The sequence below is a fragment of the Crocodylus porosus genome, unplaced genomic scaffold, assembly GCF_001723895.1.
Source record: "Crocodylus porosus isolate Cpor-Errol unplaced genomic scaffold, CroPor_comp1, whole genome shotgun sequence".
Classification (NCBI taxonomy): domain Eukaryota; kingdom Metazoa; phylum Chordata; order Crocodylia; family Crocodylidae; genus Crocodylus; species Crocodylus porosus.
This window is the reverse complement of record NW_017728948.1, coordinates 10,843,506-10,860,974: the sequence shown is the minus strand read 5'-3', so window position 1 is coordinate 10,860,974 and position 17,469 is coordinate 10,843,506. Positions and strand designations below refer to the sequence as shown.

Sequence of the window (17,469 nt, the reverse complement as noted above, 5' to 3'; positions counted from 1 at the left end):
ATGTGAACCCAAAAATGATACCGCAAACTAGTTTGGATCAGAGGCTACTGCTACCAATACTAGCTAACAGAAGGAAGTCAGAAGCTGTAAGGATCAGGCACACTTTGAATGTCAGCCCATTAGAGGTTGTGTATTGCTTTCATTCCCAAACAATAATCACAGAGCAAGCACTGCTGCAGCTTCCTATGTGCATGAGTGTAGCAGCACTCCAAAGCATCTGCAAAAGATTGTGGGCTAAATGCAAACATATGTCTTGCACGCCTTGAATTTACAATGCCTGCAACTCTGGTCTGTAATTGTCTACCGCAGGATGGAGTATGCGGGGGGGAAAAGTGTGCATGTGTGTGTGTGTGCGTGCACGCGCATGCGTGTGTGTGCGCGCACACGCATACATATATCTATAACTATATCTCTATATATCTATATATAATTTCATGCTTACATCTGTGGGAAAAAAATCTTTTCATTTCCTTTAAATTGCGAACAGGTGTTGTCACCTTCCAAACTTGGCTTCTATGTTACAGGCTCATGGGGATGGGGTGGGAGGGTATATTTGAAACAGTGGGGGTTTTGCTGGTCAGCACGTGACGTATTGATGAGCACACTGTAAGGTGTGTAAGAAAACCAAATGAAATATGTAAAACATAACAAACAAAAATTGTGGACATTATGCTGTATTAACACTGGGTTACGTTATGGATTGGCTGTTGTAATAAGTGTTACTGCTTCCTCTATGTCATGTTTTCCAGCTTTCCCCAACCATTCAGATGGAGTCATCAGTGGAATGCCTTCTTGATATGGTTTTAGTCACCTCCATTTTTGGAAACACTACAGTAAATATTGACATGGAGGCATAATCACCTCTTTCAGTACCATTGAACAGAAGGACCTTTTCAACAGCATAATATTATGGGACATATGTTATTGGTCACTCACATGGGACCTCAGCCCCATATGAGTGACTCCTACTGAAATCATTGAGGTCAGAGAGGAATTTTTTCAGCAACATTCACCTTTTCAATCTGAATCATCTCCCTTTTATCCTCTATTTTCTCAAGAAAGGGGATATTTTCACTTGGAAACACAGAAATTTGATATTTAACACATTGGTGCAGGGAGTTTACCTAACAATGGATTAGGTTAAAAACACACTGATTTCTATAGCCAACAGTGCATAAGGGTGTAAGATATCCAGCTACTTTGGACTTTCCAATGGATATAACCAGGAAACCTAATATAGTTGGATCAACTGGGGCCAGCCTTTGGCATGAGGCCAGAATAGGGCTTTATGTACCTAAGTGATAAGTGTGCTGGTCCTTGACAATGGGCTTGGTCAGTGCCTTTAGGTAAATAATTAGGGACCTACTCAATTCGTGGTTTTGCAAAATCGGGCACTGTCCATGAAATCAGGCAATGCCCGCAAAATCAGCAGAAAAGGAAAACTGCCTAAAATTAAAATGCTGGCTCCTCTGTGAGAGTCAGCAGTCCTTATGGCTGCTGTGGCCTGGCTGTGCAGCCCACCGGAAAGAATGGGGCTGTCCACACCAATGGGAACAACCTAGATAGCTGCCCCCCACCCCTCACTGGCTGAGAAGGCTGCCTTATTGTGCAGCCCCCACCCCTCACAACCAATCAGCGGTGAGGCACGCATGGTGGACAGCCCTCTCAGCCAACCCGTAGCAAGGGCTGCATGATAGACAACACTCTCAACCAATCAGCAGTGAGGGGAGGGGCCACTGGGGCTCCTTGACCAATCAAAGGCATGGGAGGGCACTCCAATAAGCCTGGGTAAATGGCAGTCAGCCCCACAATCTGCCTCTAAAATGGCTTCCTGCCCCCTTGACTTGGGTAGGCCTCTGCAAATAGCTGATAATAATGAGCTGTCTTTCACTTGGGAAAAACCTGATTACACTCACATAATGAGTCACTTGCCCTGGAAAAGGAGGGATGTGTCTAAGTGAAAACCAAGAGATGTGGTCAGTTTGTTCAGCAAAACGAGGTTGTCCACATCCCTCTTGAAGTGCGGTGCTGAAAACTGGATGCAGTACTCCAACTGTGGCCTGACTAATGCTGCATAGAGGGTCTCACCTCCCTGGACCTGTTTGTCATGCACCTGCTAATGCGTGATGAAGTGCAGCTGGCTGTAGGGATCGCTTCGTCACACTGATGACTGATGTTCAACTTGGCGTCAACAATGACTCTGAGATTCTTTTCCACCGCCGCGCTGCTGAGAAGGTCCTCCCCGAGCCCGTAAGTGTGTTGGTGGTTCCTCCTCCCCAGGTGCAGCACTGTGCACTTGTCCTTGCTGAACTGCATCCTGTTCTGTTCTGCCCACTTTTCCAACCTGTCCAGATCCACCTGGATTCATTCCCTACCCTCTAGTGTGTTAACTCTACCCCATAATTTAGAATCATCAGCAAATTTTGACAGTGCTTTCCACACCCTCATCCAAGTCACTGATGAAGACATTGAACAGCATAGGTCCAAGGACTAAGCCCTCTGGGACTCCACTGCCCACATCTTTCCAGGTCGAGACCAACCCAGCCACCACCACTGTCTGGGTGTGACCCCTAAGCCAATTTGCCACCCACTGGACTGTGTAATCATCTATGTCACAACCACTCAGTTAATCTGTGACAATAGAACGAGATACTGTACCGAAGGCCTTCTTAAAGTCTAGTTGGATGACATCTACCTCAGCTCCTGCATCTAAACATTTTGGGACCTGGTCATAAAAAGAAACAAGGTTAGTCAGGCAGGATCTACCTGCAATGAATCCTGATTTCTTTTCAGCATTATTTCCCCTGCTGGGCTCTCACAAATGTGACCCTTATAGATGTTTTCCTAGAGGTTTCCCAAGGATAGAGGTGAGACTTACTGGTCTATCATTTCCCAGTTCCTCCCTCCTCCCCTTCTTGAACATAGGGACCAAACTGGCCCTTTTTCAGTCCTCTGGGACCTCACCGGAGCACCATGAGCGCTCAAACAGCCATGCCAATGGCTCTGCTATGACACTGGCCAATTCCTTCAGTACCCTTGGATGGAGATCATCCAGGCCTGCTGACTTAAAAGTATCCAGCCCCTCCAAGTGATCCTTCACTAAATCAGTGCTAACAGTTGGTGAGCTGGTTTCCCTTTTGTGCCTGTCTTTTCCTTTCTGTGCCACGTGGACCATTGCAACTGAAGCAAGGCCTCTTTGCTCTGCTCACCTCTCCACAGCCAAAACAAGCCGAGCTTTAATTAGCAACGTAACAGTTATTAAGTGTCAGTTTACTTGGACCAGACCCTCAGCTGGTCTTAATCAATCTAAATTCACCCAGGGTCCACAAGAACATATTCAACAGCAGGATCATAGCCTTAACATCTTTGTTACACCTTCAAATTGTTGTTGCCGTTTATTGTGGCAAGTGGTTTGTCTTTTTTGCATAAATGGTAATGTCATTACTTGTGATTACAAGCTGTGTGATTGGGTTAATGGTCCTACACTGGGCAGACTTCACTTCTCATCTTAAGTTAGAATAAGTGTCTTAAAAAATGAAGTGCTGAATGCACAGTGAAGTCCAAACGGTGTCGCCTAAAACACTCTTCCTTTTTAAAATACAAAACCTGCATCTTTCTCAAGTCTTGACTCATTTCAGTATCTGCTTAGTACTAACAGTCCCTTGGTGCCTGCTTTGCTGACTCAACATTGATTCACATGTTACTGCTGAGCATGTCTCTCTACAGCCCCCAGAGTTTATTGGGAAGCCAAAACCCAACCATAAATGAATTTGTCATGGTTTTCCAAGATGGCTGACAGCACCTGACTCTGGACTACAAATGTTTTCACAGCTTTTGCACACTATAAATGATTTCTGAGACACAGATTGATGACTTCATTGGAGAGCTGTAATGCAAACCATATTTTGTCCTTTACTTTTTCACACAAGCTTTTCTAGTACTATGGGCAGCAAGAATCATACTAAAACAAATGCCCATTCAGACAATGACGTGTTTTTTTTATTCCTAGACACTTGTATTGATTCGAGGAAAAAAAAAGTCCTTTTCATGCAAATTTTTCACACATGCTTGGTATCAAAGCGACTTCTCTTCGTCCAAGTTGTAAAAAACATAAAACAGCAGCTGGCCAGACCAGATAAACCTACTTGAAAGATAAATCTTCTGATGGCACTAAAGATTCTCAAAATAATCGCTTTCAGCAGACAGATTCTAGACATTCAATAGCAAAATTGATTTCTTTGAAAAAGAGTTACAGTTCAGTTTCCAAGGCTCCATTTTCAAGTGCTCATCAGAGTCTGTGACAACTGGCTATTTTTCCCCTCCTGCCTTCAACGCAAGGCTTTTACAGGGCATTAGACTGACAGCGAATGAGTGGTTTGGGAAACACTATCCAGGGAGTCGAGCTGCTAAGAGGAGGAGGATGATGTGAACTGAAAGGTGATGGATTCCTCACGGAAACCTTCCTCCACATAAACCCAAAGAACCGAGACTACAAATGTAACAGGCTGAGATGCAATACAGAAAAGAAAAAACACAAGAGCTGCTGCATCCTGGAGTTAAATGTTGATTTTTTTTTTCTAATGTGGAAGCATCCTAGCAAGGCTCTTTCACATCCTTCACATGTTATGATATCTAAGGAAAGCTGGCAACCTCTACGATTCAGCGCATGCTGAGAATGGCAAGGACCAACCAGCTCTACCATTGCTGCTCAGCAGATCCTTTTTCTTTTCTAAATTAGGAAATTAAAACCTATACATACACAGTAAAATATAAGCCAAGGGGCTGTACTAAGCTTCAAGCACTTGGGTAAATAACTCAAAACTACTAACATGTTTGCTGGGCTAGTGCTTGTAGCAGTAGCATGGGGGGGGGGTGCAATATTGGCACATCTCATAAAATATGCCAGTAAGATTTTCAAACTCCCTGTGTTTAACTTTAGCGCAAGAGGTAGTTGGGCCACCACATAAATAATATCACTTCTTACAACTGCTTGCTGATGATCTTCCCTTCAAAGAATGACCAGATTTGAGGAGGAAATGACATAATTCATTATTACCAGCAGAGATGGTAGTGAAGAGTGCCCAGTGCGTCCTGTAAAAGCCTATTTTTCGTTGCTTGTAATTTAGCCAAACTATACCCGCTTGGACTGAGGTTTTCCAGGCTGGGGACGTGGCAGCTAGATGCCCTGAAGATGCCATCTGCACTGAGCACACTGTCTTCTGAGCTGACATTTCAACAGGGAAAAGAGAATTATTTCAAAATACCATTTTCAATGAAAAAATAAAATCCTGAATCACTATTTCCATTGATAACATCCTCGTTGTCCATTGCAATGTTTCTGATCTGAAATCTTTCGTTTTCATTTTTCAGCTTGTGTGACTTCAGAAGAGAAAGTGTCAGTTTCCAGCACGAGGCAAATCTTGTTTCTCAAGCAAGGTGCTCCCCCAGCACCCCCTTTTCTCTGCTTCTGCTTATAACAGGGCGTACTGGGCCAACGGTTCTTGCTCTTCCCCTCCCACGTGCCATTTCCTTACCTTCCCCAGCTCCACCACCTTATACAAAGGAAACTTGGGTTATTGCCCTAACCTTCCAGGAAAGCCCGAGAGACACCACGGCACACGCCCCCAACACCTCTGCCAGCCGGGCTGCCAGGCATGCCTGGTGATCCCTCCTGGGGCTCTCCTGGAAGTCCATGGCTAGGTGCAGGGAATGATCTGCAGTGACAGCAGGGGGCGGACAACATACGACTGGAAGCAGATCAGCGATGGCCCATCTCTGAAGAAGGAAGGATCAGGTCCTGGGGGCCTGATCCTTCCTTTTATGGAGTGCTCACTTGCCTACTGCCTGCCACAAGCCTCCCAGGCTGCTCAGTTCATATTACCAGCTGCTGCTGATGCCAAGCTCCAGCAAGATGTGCCAGGCAGCCCAGGATGCACGTGCCGGGCAGCGGAGCCCGATCCTTCCTTCCATGAAGCACTCATGTCCCCGCTGTCTGGCACGAGCCTCCCAGGCTGCCTGGAGCATCTTGCCAGAGCTCAGCACCAGCAACACGCTGGTAAGATGCACCAGGCAGCCTGGGAGGCTTACACGGGGCAGCAGGGACACGACCACTCCACCAATGGATGAATCGGGTCCTGCTGCTCACCACAAGCCCCCCAGGCTGCCCAGCACGTCTTGCTGGCTACCGCTGGTGTCAGGCTGAGAAGCCCAATCTTTGCTTGTATGGAGCATTCGTGTACCCACTGTGCAGTACAAGTCCCCCCCTCCTCACCCGCCTGCCTGCATCTGTGCCAGCGTGGGTCTGTGACAGCCCAGAAAAGCCAAGCATCTGGCAAGTGCTCGCTTGTCCCCCTGCAATGGGGAGTCTAGCAGGGCAGCCCCAAAGGGTCCTGGGATGTCAATGGACCCAACTTGAGTTGGGAGGGGATCTAGTACTGAAGTTCAATAGACTGGCTCAGCCTAAATCAGTTCAGTCTGAAACTACATCAATTCAGGTCTACCTTAGACCAGGATCTGCCATTTCTAAACCAGTCTATGTGCTCAGAACGTCTCTTCTGCTGTGGGTATAGACTGGTTTCTGACCACCTTAGCTGGAAAAAGAGCAATGTCTGCATTTGGCCTTGAGGGTGAGGAAGCTTTCCTTATGGCAGCAAATACACAGCACTCACAACTAGACTGGTGTACAACAGCTTGGTTTTCAAACGAAGCACAGTCATTTCTGATACCCCACACCACAAGGCATCATATAGGGCATGAGGTCTCTGAATCGATTCAGTGAGGAAAGGCTTTGCATGGCCAGTGAGAGATAAAAATCTCATGGGATTGTTTATACACATAACCTTTATGGGATGTACCACACACTTGTTTTTGATGGTCTATGGATAACTCTCTAGGATAAGGGACTATTGTACTTAATCCCTGGAACGCTAATGCTGATTAAAGAGAAGTTCTTCTTCCAACATTTGTAAATCTGTCTGCGCTGTAATTGGCATCCCAAATCCTGTGGTAAGCCACAAAACCTATTAAGCCTGGCTATGAGAGGAAATTGTAGCTTCGACTTATATTGGTTATCTGCTTTTATCAACTTGCATTTCTTTCTTGCAGGGGTATATTAGAGTAGGATTTTTTTTGAAGGTTTGGGACCTGGAGCCTGCAGTCAGAGGGGACTAAGGAATAAGCGGTGGAACTGAACAAGGCCTTTCACTGAGAAAGAAGATCAAAATCCTAGGAACAGAAGAAGGACAAGATTCCCTTTTAGGGGAGCCTGGAGACACAACCTGTTTAAAGAGAGGAAGATGCTACAGTGGGAGGAAGAGGTTTTAGAGCCAGTGGCTGAGGAAGGATGTTTTTTTGGTTCATGTCCTGGCCTGAGAGTCAACAGGTATGGGCTCAATTCTCAGCTCTAACACAGGCTTTCTGTATGACCTTTGAAGAGATCATAGGCAGACAAGGCTCTTTGGGGAGAGGTCATAGCTTTTATTAGACCAACTAAATAGGAAATATTGTTCTTTCCCAGCTTTCGGGCACAAACACCCTTCTTTAGGCATAGAGAGTCTGCCAGTGAATTGCATACTCTCCTGGGTAGAACAGAAGCCAATATGCAAAATGCAGGTCTGTAAAAATGCAAATGCATGGCAGTCAGGATCAGAGGGATAGGAGACAATAGGTGTCAGACAGGTGGGAGGGGGCAGGGGAAATTTTGAACAGAAAAATGTAGCTGGAAAATGCAAACAGGTTACCAAGGGTTATCAGATGGCAGGCAGGTTATAATGTGCCATGCATCCGATGTCTATATTTAGTCCATGATTTTTTAGACTTCGTTTTCAGACCTGCATTTTGCATGTTGGCTTCTACTCTACCCAGGCGAGCACACAATTCACCAGCAGACTCTCCATGCCTGAAGAAGGGTGTTTGTGCCCGAAAGCTTGTAAAAAACAATTTTTTCCCACTGTTTAGTTAGTCTAATAAAAGATATTGTGTCTACCCAAAGAACCTTGCCTACCAATGTCCTTAGACCAACACGGCTACAGCCAACAACCAGATCCTATTCCACCTATTATGCACCTACATGCGATCCTCTTCTACTCTGCTCCCATCCCTTAAAAACCATTAACAAATCTGTTTGGTAATACATCTCCCTCTTCATCTAAGTCACAAAATGCAGTAAAAGGGGGGACCTTTTTCATTTAACAGAAACTTGAGAAGAGGGGAACAGAATCACACTCAAGAGACTAATTGGTGGAATAGGACTGGCCCTTAATTACTCTGCATTTCAGTTACTTATCTGTAAAATGGCAACAAGCCTCTCTTTGTCTGTCTCACCTCCACATTTAAGATGGTAAGCTCTGCTAGGCAGAGTCTGCCTCCATCTGATGCGTTTCTACATTGGTTGATAGCAAGAGACTGCTGTTTTGACTGGGGTCTCTAGACTCAACTGGAAAATAAATACTAATTAATAGTAGAGAGGAAAGGAAATAATCTTCTGAAGGATTTAAGAGGAAGAGAAAGGCTCCAAGCACTGAAGAACCCTTATTTCTGGCCATCCTACCCTCTGCTTCCTGTTCTCTTTCATCAATATTTTTTCAGTCTGCTTGAAGCTATAACAAGCAAATAAAAAATAGCGATCGTAAAATGTTATCTGCTCTCTCCATGTCTGCTGGAAGTTATTGTTTCACCATGAACTTCAGTTGTATCTTCTGCTGGGAACAGCTTGTGAGTCGCTGAATCAGCTCCTCCAAGCAGAGGTTTTAAGCCAACCATGTCTCTCTCTCTCTTGCACACACACTTCACGAAATAATGGAGCTTATGTGCTTCAAAAAGTTCCTCTCTCCAGCCACCTTGACAGAAGATGTCTCTGACCAGATCCCGGCCCCCATCATTCTTTGTAAGGCAGGGAGGGAACGATCAGTACTGCTCAGGGCAGGATGTGGGATTCAGTTCAGCCGGATTTTATTCCCAGCTGTGTAGGATGCTGAGCTAACCTTAACCTTTCGCGGGCCCTTTGCTTACTTGTAACGCTGAGCTGATATTTACCTACTTCACGGAGGCGCGGGGAGGCTTAATTAAAAGTTCGTTGCAGCGCTTTGAAATCTTTAGGTAAACACTTCAGTGTAGGTTCCAAATATTATTACGTAAAACCCGCGTAGGTTTCCATGCACAATATGGATTTTTATTTTTCAAGCCCTGACGTCCATCGATCATGTGACAAAACCCTTTCCAATTCTAGCTTTCAATTCCCCTTGGGATCTCGACCCAACTGGTCATGGTGGTGCCCAAGCCCCTGCCACCCTTTCTAAGTATGTGACATGGTGAACAATGCTGAGCTGAGGGTCCTACCGCGCAATGGAAAGAATGGGGGCAAATTAGAGACCAAATGGTTCAAAAGGCCACTCGGCCTAATGATGTTTGCACCTCCCGGAGCACAAACATCATTGCTGCATCAATTTGTTTCCTATCCTGCAGACTGACAAGCTGCTGGTTTTAAAACACTGCCGTGTTCTCTAAAATAAGCAAAGGATCCTCGGTATCCAGACAGCATTTTCACAAGGAGAAATCCCAGCATCAGCTAAATCCATTAACATGTAGAGCCAACTTAAATTCTTTAAAAAGAACAGGGAAGCATGGTTTGTGTGGTGGCATGTTTTATTGGACCCGTGCTATAGTTCGGAGAGATGAGCTTTGGGGCACAAAAGGTCCTTCCTCCGGTCCAGGAAAGAAGCTTGGCTGCTACCTACTTATTTTTTAGACCCAAAGGGAATGTTGTGCCCACCTATATAGTCAGCCCCATGAAAGATATTGCCGCACAAATGTCATGACCATGTACAGATATGACACTGGTGTGACCCTACCTCAAAAATGAGGGGCCTTGTCACACAAGACACTTAGTACATATTCGATCTGTGTGGGATGAAAGTTAGACCACATTCTGAGCAGTTGTATGGTAATGTTTACCACGATCTCGAACATGCACAGCTCACTGACTGTCCTCCCAGCCCTGGCACTGCACCAGAGCCTTGAACTGGGTCCAACGCGGTGCAAGGGCTGCGACCTGTTAGTTCCTGCCCCGGGACCCTCCAGGGCTATGGGTACCCGGTTTTCAACATGATCCTAGTCTAGAAGAAACCAACAAGTGAAAGATCCAGGATCCTGCCTCCTACTGCGTGTGGCTTTCCTCGTCCCACGTGGAGGCTTGCTACAGCAGAGCCTGATGTCACAGCTCAGTGAGAACTGCAAATTGCTCACATTGTCTCCATGAAGCAGTCCGACAATAGCTGAACACATGTTACTTAATAAGATCTGGAGATATTCTTTGTGCAAAAGGTCATAACTTTGCTATGGTACAAGCACACTTAGCATGTGCTTTACTGCAGTTGCTGGCATGTTAAGTGCATTTAACATATGCTAAGCATAAGGTGCAACATAGCCCTTAGAAAGACCTTGTGTGGACTTTCAGAGATTGGCAATAGAGGTATTTGGGTGACATGTAATTTCAAAGGACGTATCACCAATAGCAGAGCAAATGTAAGACAACTAGCTATTTGACACAAGTGCCACGTAATAAGCAGTCAAGAATAGTAAAAGCAAATGCAATCTACTTGGGCACATGGCACAGTAAGAAATTAAAGCCTTAAGAAGTTAAGAGGTGCTAATCTTAGGCAGTATTAGTATAAAGAAATAAGGAATAATCACTAGGCCAATATGTCTGTCTTACATTTAACTTAAAATATCCCCTCCCTGCTCAATCAGGCACCACATGATTCCGGTTATTTATTACTTTTATTGATTATAATTTATATATAATGTAATATATATTGATAACACATTATATATATACTTATTTTTATTAAATAATAATGTGCAGGTCTCCTAAGTTTGCAGATTCAAGAATCTTGCACCCCTTGAGGTCAATGGGAGTTTTGCTATTTGCATTAAGGCTGCAAGATTTAAGCCGCATTAGCTAGGGTTTGTCCAGCACTTTAAACCACTGTTATTAATGCAGTTTATTTGGATGATCCAAGGTACTATAGCAGCCTATTATCTTTTGAGATTCTGTCTCAGTCCTCTGAAACTCAGTGTCCCCTGTTTCATCTCATGACCCCTGATTCTTCCTCCTATCCCCTCTTTTTCCTCTAACATGCAACCAGGAGTTCATTCACCTTGCATTAAAGTCAAGGAGAGTTCTTCCAATGAATTAAAACAGTGGGGCCAACCTTTTTGGCAGGTATACAACAAATTAGCCCCAAACTCACTCCAAGTACCACTCCAATCCCCTTCTCCTGTCTGATCTACTGCTCCCCTCCCAGTGTTCCCTGATTTACTGCACTGCTTCCCACCCTATCTGCCACTGTGTTGCCTGTCCCCTGACCTGCCACTCACCACACAAAAAGTCTGCCTGTGCCATTTGCGGCACATGTTATAGGTTGCCCACCCCTAATTTAAAAGTTTGGGTTTGGGCTTCGGTTCTTATGAAAAATTCTGGAAGACATCCATGAGCTCCACAAAACTGGACCTGCACAATGCCAGTACAGACTTCCCTACCACTCCCTCATCAACCTGCCCGGGACCATTTCTAGGGCAGTGTTGCCAGCTCTCGTGACTTTTGTGCTATAGGGTGTTTTGCTGAAAGCCCCAGCTCCTGGATTCATGTGATCACTAAATGAAAGAAGATCCTCACAAAGAAGTGTGTTCAGTCCTCATGATCATGGAGAAAAGCTGGAAAAGGTGAAGGTGCACAGTACTGGGGCAATAGGGGCATGATGGACAGTTGTCACCCCAAACAGATTGAGTGGGAAGTCAGCAAATGAGATTTCAGAGGAAGAGAGTAAAACAGAGTAGTGAAGCTGGACTGGATCAGAGAGAAAAGGTGGAGACTCCTTGGTTGTTATTATGGGAAAGGACATGACAAAAGGTTTGATGAGGGACGTATGATGAAGAGCTTCAAGAAGCAAAGAATGGAGTCAAGGGGAACTGGGACCTAGTATATGAACAGCTTCATCCCAGGCAGCAGCTGATGATATTGAAATCCTAGCACTGACAGGTCTCCCTCCCCACCGGCCCCTCTCCCCTGTTAATGTGCTTTCTGGTTTATCTTCTCTAAGGGTCCCGAAGCTCCTGCACTCAGTGCAGCTTCCAAGAGTGACCCCATTGTTCAATAATCTTCCACCAAGCTGTCCCTTGGCCTGCTGCATTACTCAAAATCCAGAGAAATATTGTAGCAGTACTTCTCTTATCGTGGAAGAAAAATCAGACAATTGTCATGCAACAGGCCTGGTGCTGATGCAGTCAGGTGCAGAAAAAAAGTGACACGCACATAAAGACAAGGCCAGATTCTCCCTTCATTTGAACTTGCCCCAACCTGCTATGAGGCAGAAAAAACACTCAGAGATCCCAGGGGGCAATAGGGTCAGTGATGCTCCCTGCAGGGACCAGTTTGCAGAAGGTACCCAGACATGCACGCTTGGTGCTAATAGCTAGGGTCAGGTACATCGCTAGCACCCAGGGATGCTCATTCTGCCTGGCAGGTGTCTAGGACATGGTTAGGGTGCCTTCCTCTCCCTCTGTACACGCGCACAAAATGAGGCAAAGCACCCTTTGCAATTAGCCATTTACATTTCTCATGGCACCCTGCTCCCACTCGCTCGTACTGCCTGCGACTTATCCTACAGTACCCAGAGTGAGAAATCCTGTCTCCCCGCTCCCCTCTGTTGTCATTCCAGTGTCACTGCTGACCTTGCCACAATCACTGATCGTCCCGTCTCCGAAGCTGCTGTCAGAACAGCCAGCACCATGACAGCATTCCCAAAAGCACGCTCTCTTTCATTTGGCACTTACAAGGCACAGGCATCTCACGCTGACCACACATCACGCACACATCAGCTTGTCTTCCCAAAGCAGACATAAAGCTATGACTGGTCTGATCACACTACCGGTTGGACATTAAGGAAGAGGCAAGACCTGCTCCCAGGAGCTGATGGTCTGTGTGAATGAAGAGAATTAACTTCCCTTAAGAGGTGCATCTTCTTAAAGCTAAGGCTCTATATTATAAGGAAAGGATGGCCCTGGATTTAAGCACAGGGAGGAAGAGGTAGTGCATCTCCCAGCCCTCCCAGAGCCTTCCTGGGTGACGTTAGGTAAATCACTTAGACCACGTTTTCAAAAGAAGTCGGGGCAGATTTTTCAGAGCTCAATTCTCTGCACATAACTCTTTTCAGAAGTGTTCAACACCCAGAAACTCCCATTTTCACACCCACAACCAGAAGAGGCTGGTTTCAGAAGAGCTTATTGAAAATCTGCTCCAAACATACTAAAAAGTCTGCCCTCCACCTCTGTGCACCAGTTATCTTTCCTGCTTACAGCCCATAGCTAGCAGGGATACTGATCCCCTGTATCCCTGCAAACAACTCTGCAAGAGATGGTTTAGAAATACCCTCTCTGAGAAGGGAGGCCAGAAATGGTCTCTCTTTTTCTATGTGTCTACAGGGGCTCTTGGAGAAAGTCAGATATGCTGCTTGGTCTGAGACAGACCAGCAGCCCCTTTCTTTGGGCAAAAAGAGTGGTCTTTTGTGTTCACCCCCTCGCAGCACTCTGCAGGGCTGCACAATCAACCCTTTTCCTCTCCCTGGGGTTTTGGTTTTTTGGGGGCAAAGGGCCATGAATCTGGTTTCTGGCCAAAGGAAGTGTCAAGTTATTTGGGGAGGCTGAGGCGGGAGAAGGTTAGTGCTCAAATACGACTTTCCTGCCTCCACAGGCGAGTCTGCTGTGGGTTTTCATGAGCAGAGAAAGCAGTAGGACTTTGTATCCCTGCCAGACTGCAGGTTTTTTTTGAGGGAGGGTGGGCAGGAGGTGGGGGGGGGAAAGAACAGTCTTTTACATCTTTCTTGCTAGTCTGTCATCGTCTCCCTCAGCACCATCCAGCACCCCAGATTTCAGTCATCCAGCCAGCTAAGGAGGCCTGGATACGTTTCCCATAGCGATTTATGGGACTGCTTGGATCACTGAGAATGAAGGAAAAGTAGTCCAGACCTCCTGGGTTCAAGAGCATCAACACGAAAGCAACAGGTATGCTGGGATCCCCCTCAGCAGGCAAAGCAGGGCTATTGTCCCATGGGGACATACAGAGGCAGCATCAAAGTATAAAGCCAGCCATACTCCGCGCACACCTTCCAAGTCCTGCCTCCAAAGCACCGGGCTCCTGGACCCGTGCCAGGCCTGGGCCACGGTCTGACATAGCTCCTTTTTGTCTCGGAGACACCACAGACTGCAACTACTCAGTACAAGGAATCCCTTTGCTGTGACTCTTTACAGGGGCTTGTTAAAATGTGTTTTGAGAACAGTCCTGTTCCAATAGCAAACAAAGATCAGCGTGACCTCTCCTTATCGCTCAGCCTTTCCTGTGTGGAATTCGCGGTGGTCTGTGCCCCAGCGATTATTGCATGACTTCTCTTTATGTGTAACCTTTGGCACACGGCAATCTTATCTCGCTGCCACGGACTGCACTGCAAAAGATGTGCAGCAACGTTGCTAGCCCAGGCCATCCTCAAATGCTGGAATAAGCCGAGCAAAGGAGGAGGTCAGCAAATGAATAGCAAAGAGGCTCTGCAATCACTGACAGGTACGAAGAAATCACACTTCTTCGCTCCCCTGGAAGAATAGGAGGCCTGTGTTTCCTCCTGCTGCACTCACCAATCACAATGAGTGTGTAGTTCACATTCATGCTGCCGAAGCCGTTGGTGGCCTTGCAGATGTATGTCCCCGCATCATCACTTTCCACCTCCTTGATCTTCAGCCCTTGTTGCAGGACTCGGAACCGCGTCCAGCCACTGTGGATCGTCCGCCCATCCTTCATCCACATGGTGAGAGGGGGTGGGTCACCTTCTACCGGGCACAGGAGCTTGATGGTTCTGCCTAATCGTACTGATTGCCGATGGATCACCTTATCAGCAATTCTGGGGGGACCTGCAGGAAGACAGTGAAAAAAAATATTTATTATGGCTTTTATTTGCATTATAGCAGCATCTGCAGACTCCACAACCTTGATACAATTACTGCTCGACTCCACCCAACTGTGCTAACCAGCTGAGGGAAATTTGCTCTAGTGCTCTCTTCCTTCTTCCACACCTCCCCTTGTGTCACAGTGAATCAGCTCCCAGATACCCAGACTTCTGGTTGTTTTAAACCTAACAAATCCTGAAGCCAAAATTAGTTACAGCATTGGTACTTAAAACAGGGCGTTATAATCCTTTCATGTTTATATGTATAAGCAATTCTCTTTAATAGTCACCAGATGGGCTTTATCAGGACAAGGAATCGTAAGAGTAGAGCAAAATGCTTCTTGGACACACAGAATTTGCTGGGAAGCATTTACATAGCCAAAAGGCACAGGATAGCCTGACACATTAGCACTGCACACAACCAAACAGAGGAATTTGCACGATATTTTTCTAAATCGCCTCGACCTTCCCCTGACAAGTTGCTGTTCTGACCTGACTGCCGAATTGTGTGCTGCTTGTACAAGGTGATAATTTCCCGCAAAACAAGGTGTCCTGGAATACCGGAAAATGAGCATACTGTGCTGTGTGATAATGATAAATGCTAGGACAGGATAACCAGTTGGAAAAAAAATGATAAGGACTCCCACACTGCGAACCTTCCCCCAAATACAGAACTGAAATCAAACCAGGACTTCCTCTAGGATTCTGTTATGTTCGGGTCCCTTTTCTGTTTCCACTCATTGAATGAGCATGACATTTATGTAATAGATTGATTGATGAAGTTAGGGTATCCCTTATCATGGTAAAAAGCAAGGCTCTTCCCAGAATACTTCAAAAACAAGCAAGATCATTAGTATCCTGCCCTTGAATAATGCCAAATCTGCTTTAATTAGGTCAGCTGGTACTGCAGTCCTTCTAAGCCAGTGGGCTTTCATGCAGCTCAAAACCAGTGCCCAGCATCCTCAGGGCAGACCTGTTCTGGAGTAGGTTGTTACAACGTAAAACCTGCCATTCACTTGGTCAGACCATAGGTCCACCTTGCCCAGTATCCTGTGTCACACATGCATGCTGAAAGGAAGAGTGAACTGGGTACGACCAGGAGTTTTTCCACTGTGCCTCTCTCACTTGCAGCCTCTAGCATTTAAGGTCTAGGAGTGCTGATCTAGAGGCTGCGCCCCTACCTCTCCTGCTCAATCGCTACTGATGCACCATTCCTCCAGAACGGTGTCCAAAGCCATTTTGAATCTGGCTAAACTGTCAGCTTCCACAACACCTTGAAGCAATGAGTTCCACATTTTAATTATACACTGTGTGAAAAATACCTTCCTTTTGTTAGTTTTAAACTTACGAGCTACCAGTTTCGGTTTGTGACCCCTAGTTCTTGCACTGTGAGAACTTGTTGGCTAGTAAGAACTTCCTTATGAGCCATCCCTGTCACTTCAGCAAGGCTGTTAGCATGAACGAACACCACCATGACTAAGGGAGTTCATGCAATCAGCTCATCGATGGCTAAGGGCCAGATTCTCTCTCCCTTACTCATGCTGAACTGCACCTGGGTAATCCCAATGACTTCACCAGGATTGTGGGTGGGTGAAGGTGTTGTTCAGAGTGAGTAACACTGCCAGAAGCTGGCCCTTAAATAATTAATTTAATCAAATGCCCAATTAAGCCAACAGTCCCATATCAGCCTCTGGAGCTTGACAGATATGAGCTCTACTGAACGGTGAAGAGTGTGCAAGTCCCCTAGGTACAGCTATCCTGGAGCCAGTCCGGGCAATGAGTCACAGCACGCCACAGATAGCATCTGCTGCAGGCACACATGGGACAGAAGCGGTCTCTTCCACAACACTGCTATTCCAGACTCCAGGAGAAATATCACGGTATCATGAGAGGGGCTGCCAAGCTAGGACCGTAAGCTTTACAATGAAGCTCTTCTCAGGAGCTCTTTGGTCAGATTTGCAGAGTCAAAAGGATTTGGACGGTTTGTGGAAGTATCAAGGATTTATCAGAACTTTGTGCCTTTGGGGGATTCATCCATCACCAGGAAATTATGGGCAGAGGACAAAGACCTCCCCCACAAATTCAGCTAAGCTTATGGTTGCAGAGCAGCACCTATTCCATAAGCAGAGGAAGCAAAATCCAGAGAGATTTGCACGCTAGCAGAAACCTTTTATCAACCACCTCTAATCTGCAGTCAGATTCTGCCAGGCTTATTCCAACCGAGTTGAACATTGAAGAATGGCCGTCCGGCACAATCCATTGCATAGCGTGGTGCGGCAGAGACCGTGGAGGGACGGGAAAAACAGGCTTATAGTTAGGAGGAGTGTATGTTGTGGGGCAATCGGGGACACTGGCAGAGGACTGCCCTCCTCCCAATTTGGAAACCCTGTTGTGTTGTCTTCAAAAACCTTTTCCTTCCGACATTCAAGGCGACTCCTGACAACTTTTTAGACTAGCAATCAGATAGTTTCCCCATGGC

At 46.1% G+C, this 17,469-nt stretch overlaps 1 protein-coding gene across 2 annotated transcripts in view; it reads right to left on the bottom strand.

Moving 5' to 3' along the window:
• FGFRL1 (fibroblast growth factor receptor-like 1) overlaps positions 1-17,469 on the bottom strand; it is a 244,843-nt gene that overhangs the window by 116,411 nt on the left and 110,963 nt on the right. For both annotated transcript variants that reach the window (XM_019552957.1, XM_019552958.1), the window contains exon 3: positions 14,683-14,955. In XM_019552957.1, the coding sequence (XP_019408502.1) occupies positions 14,683-14,955 (273 nt within the window). The remainder of the gene's footprint in view (positions 1-14,682; positions 14,956-17,469) is intronic.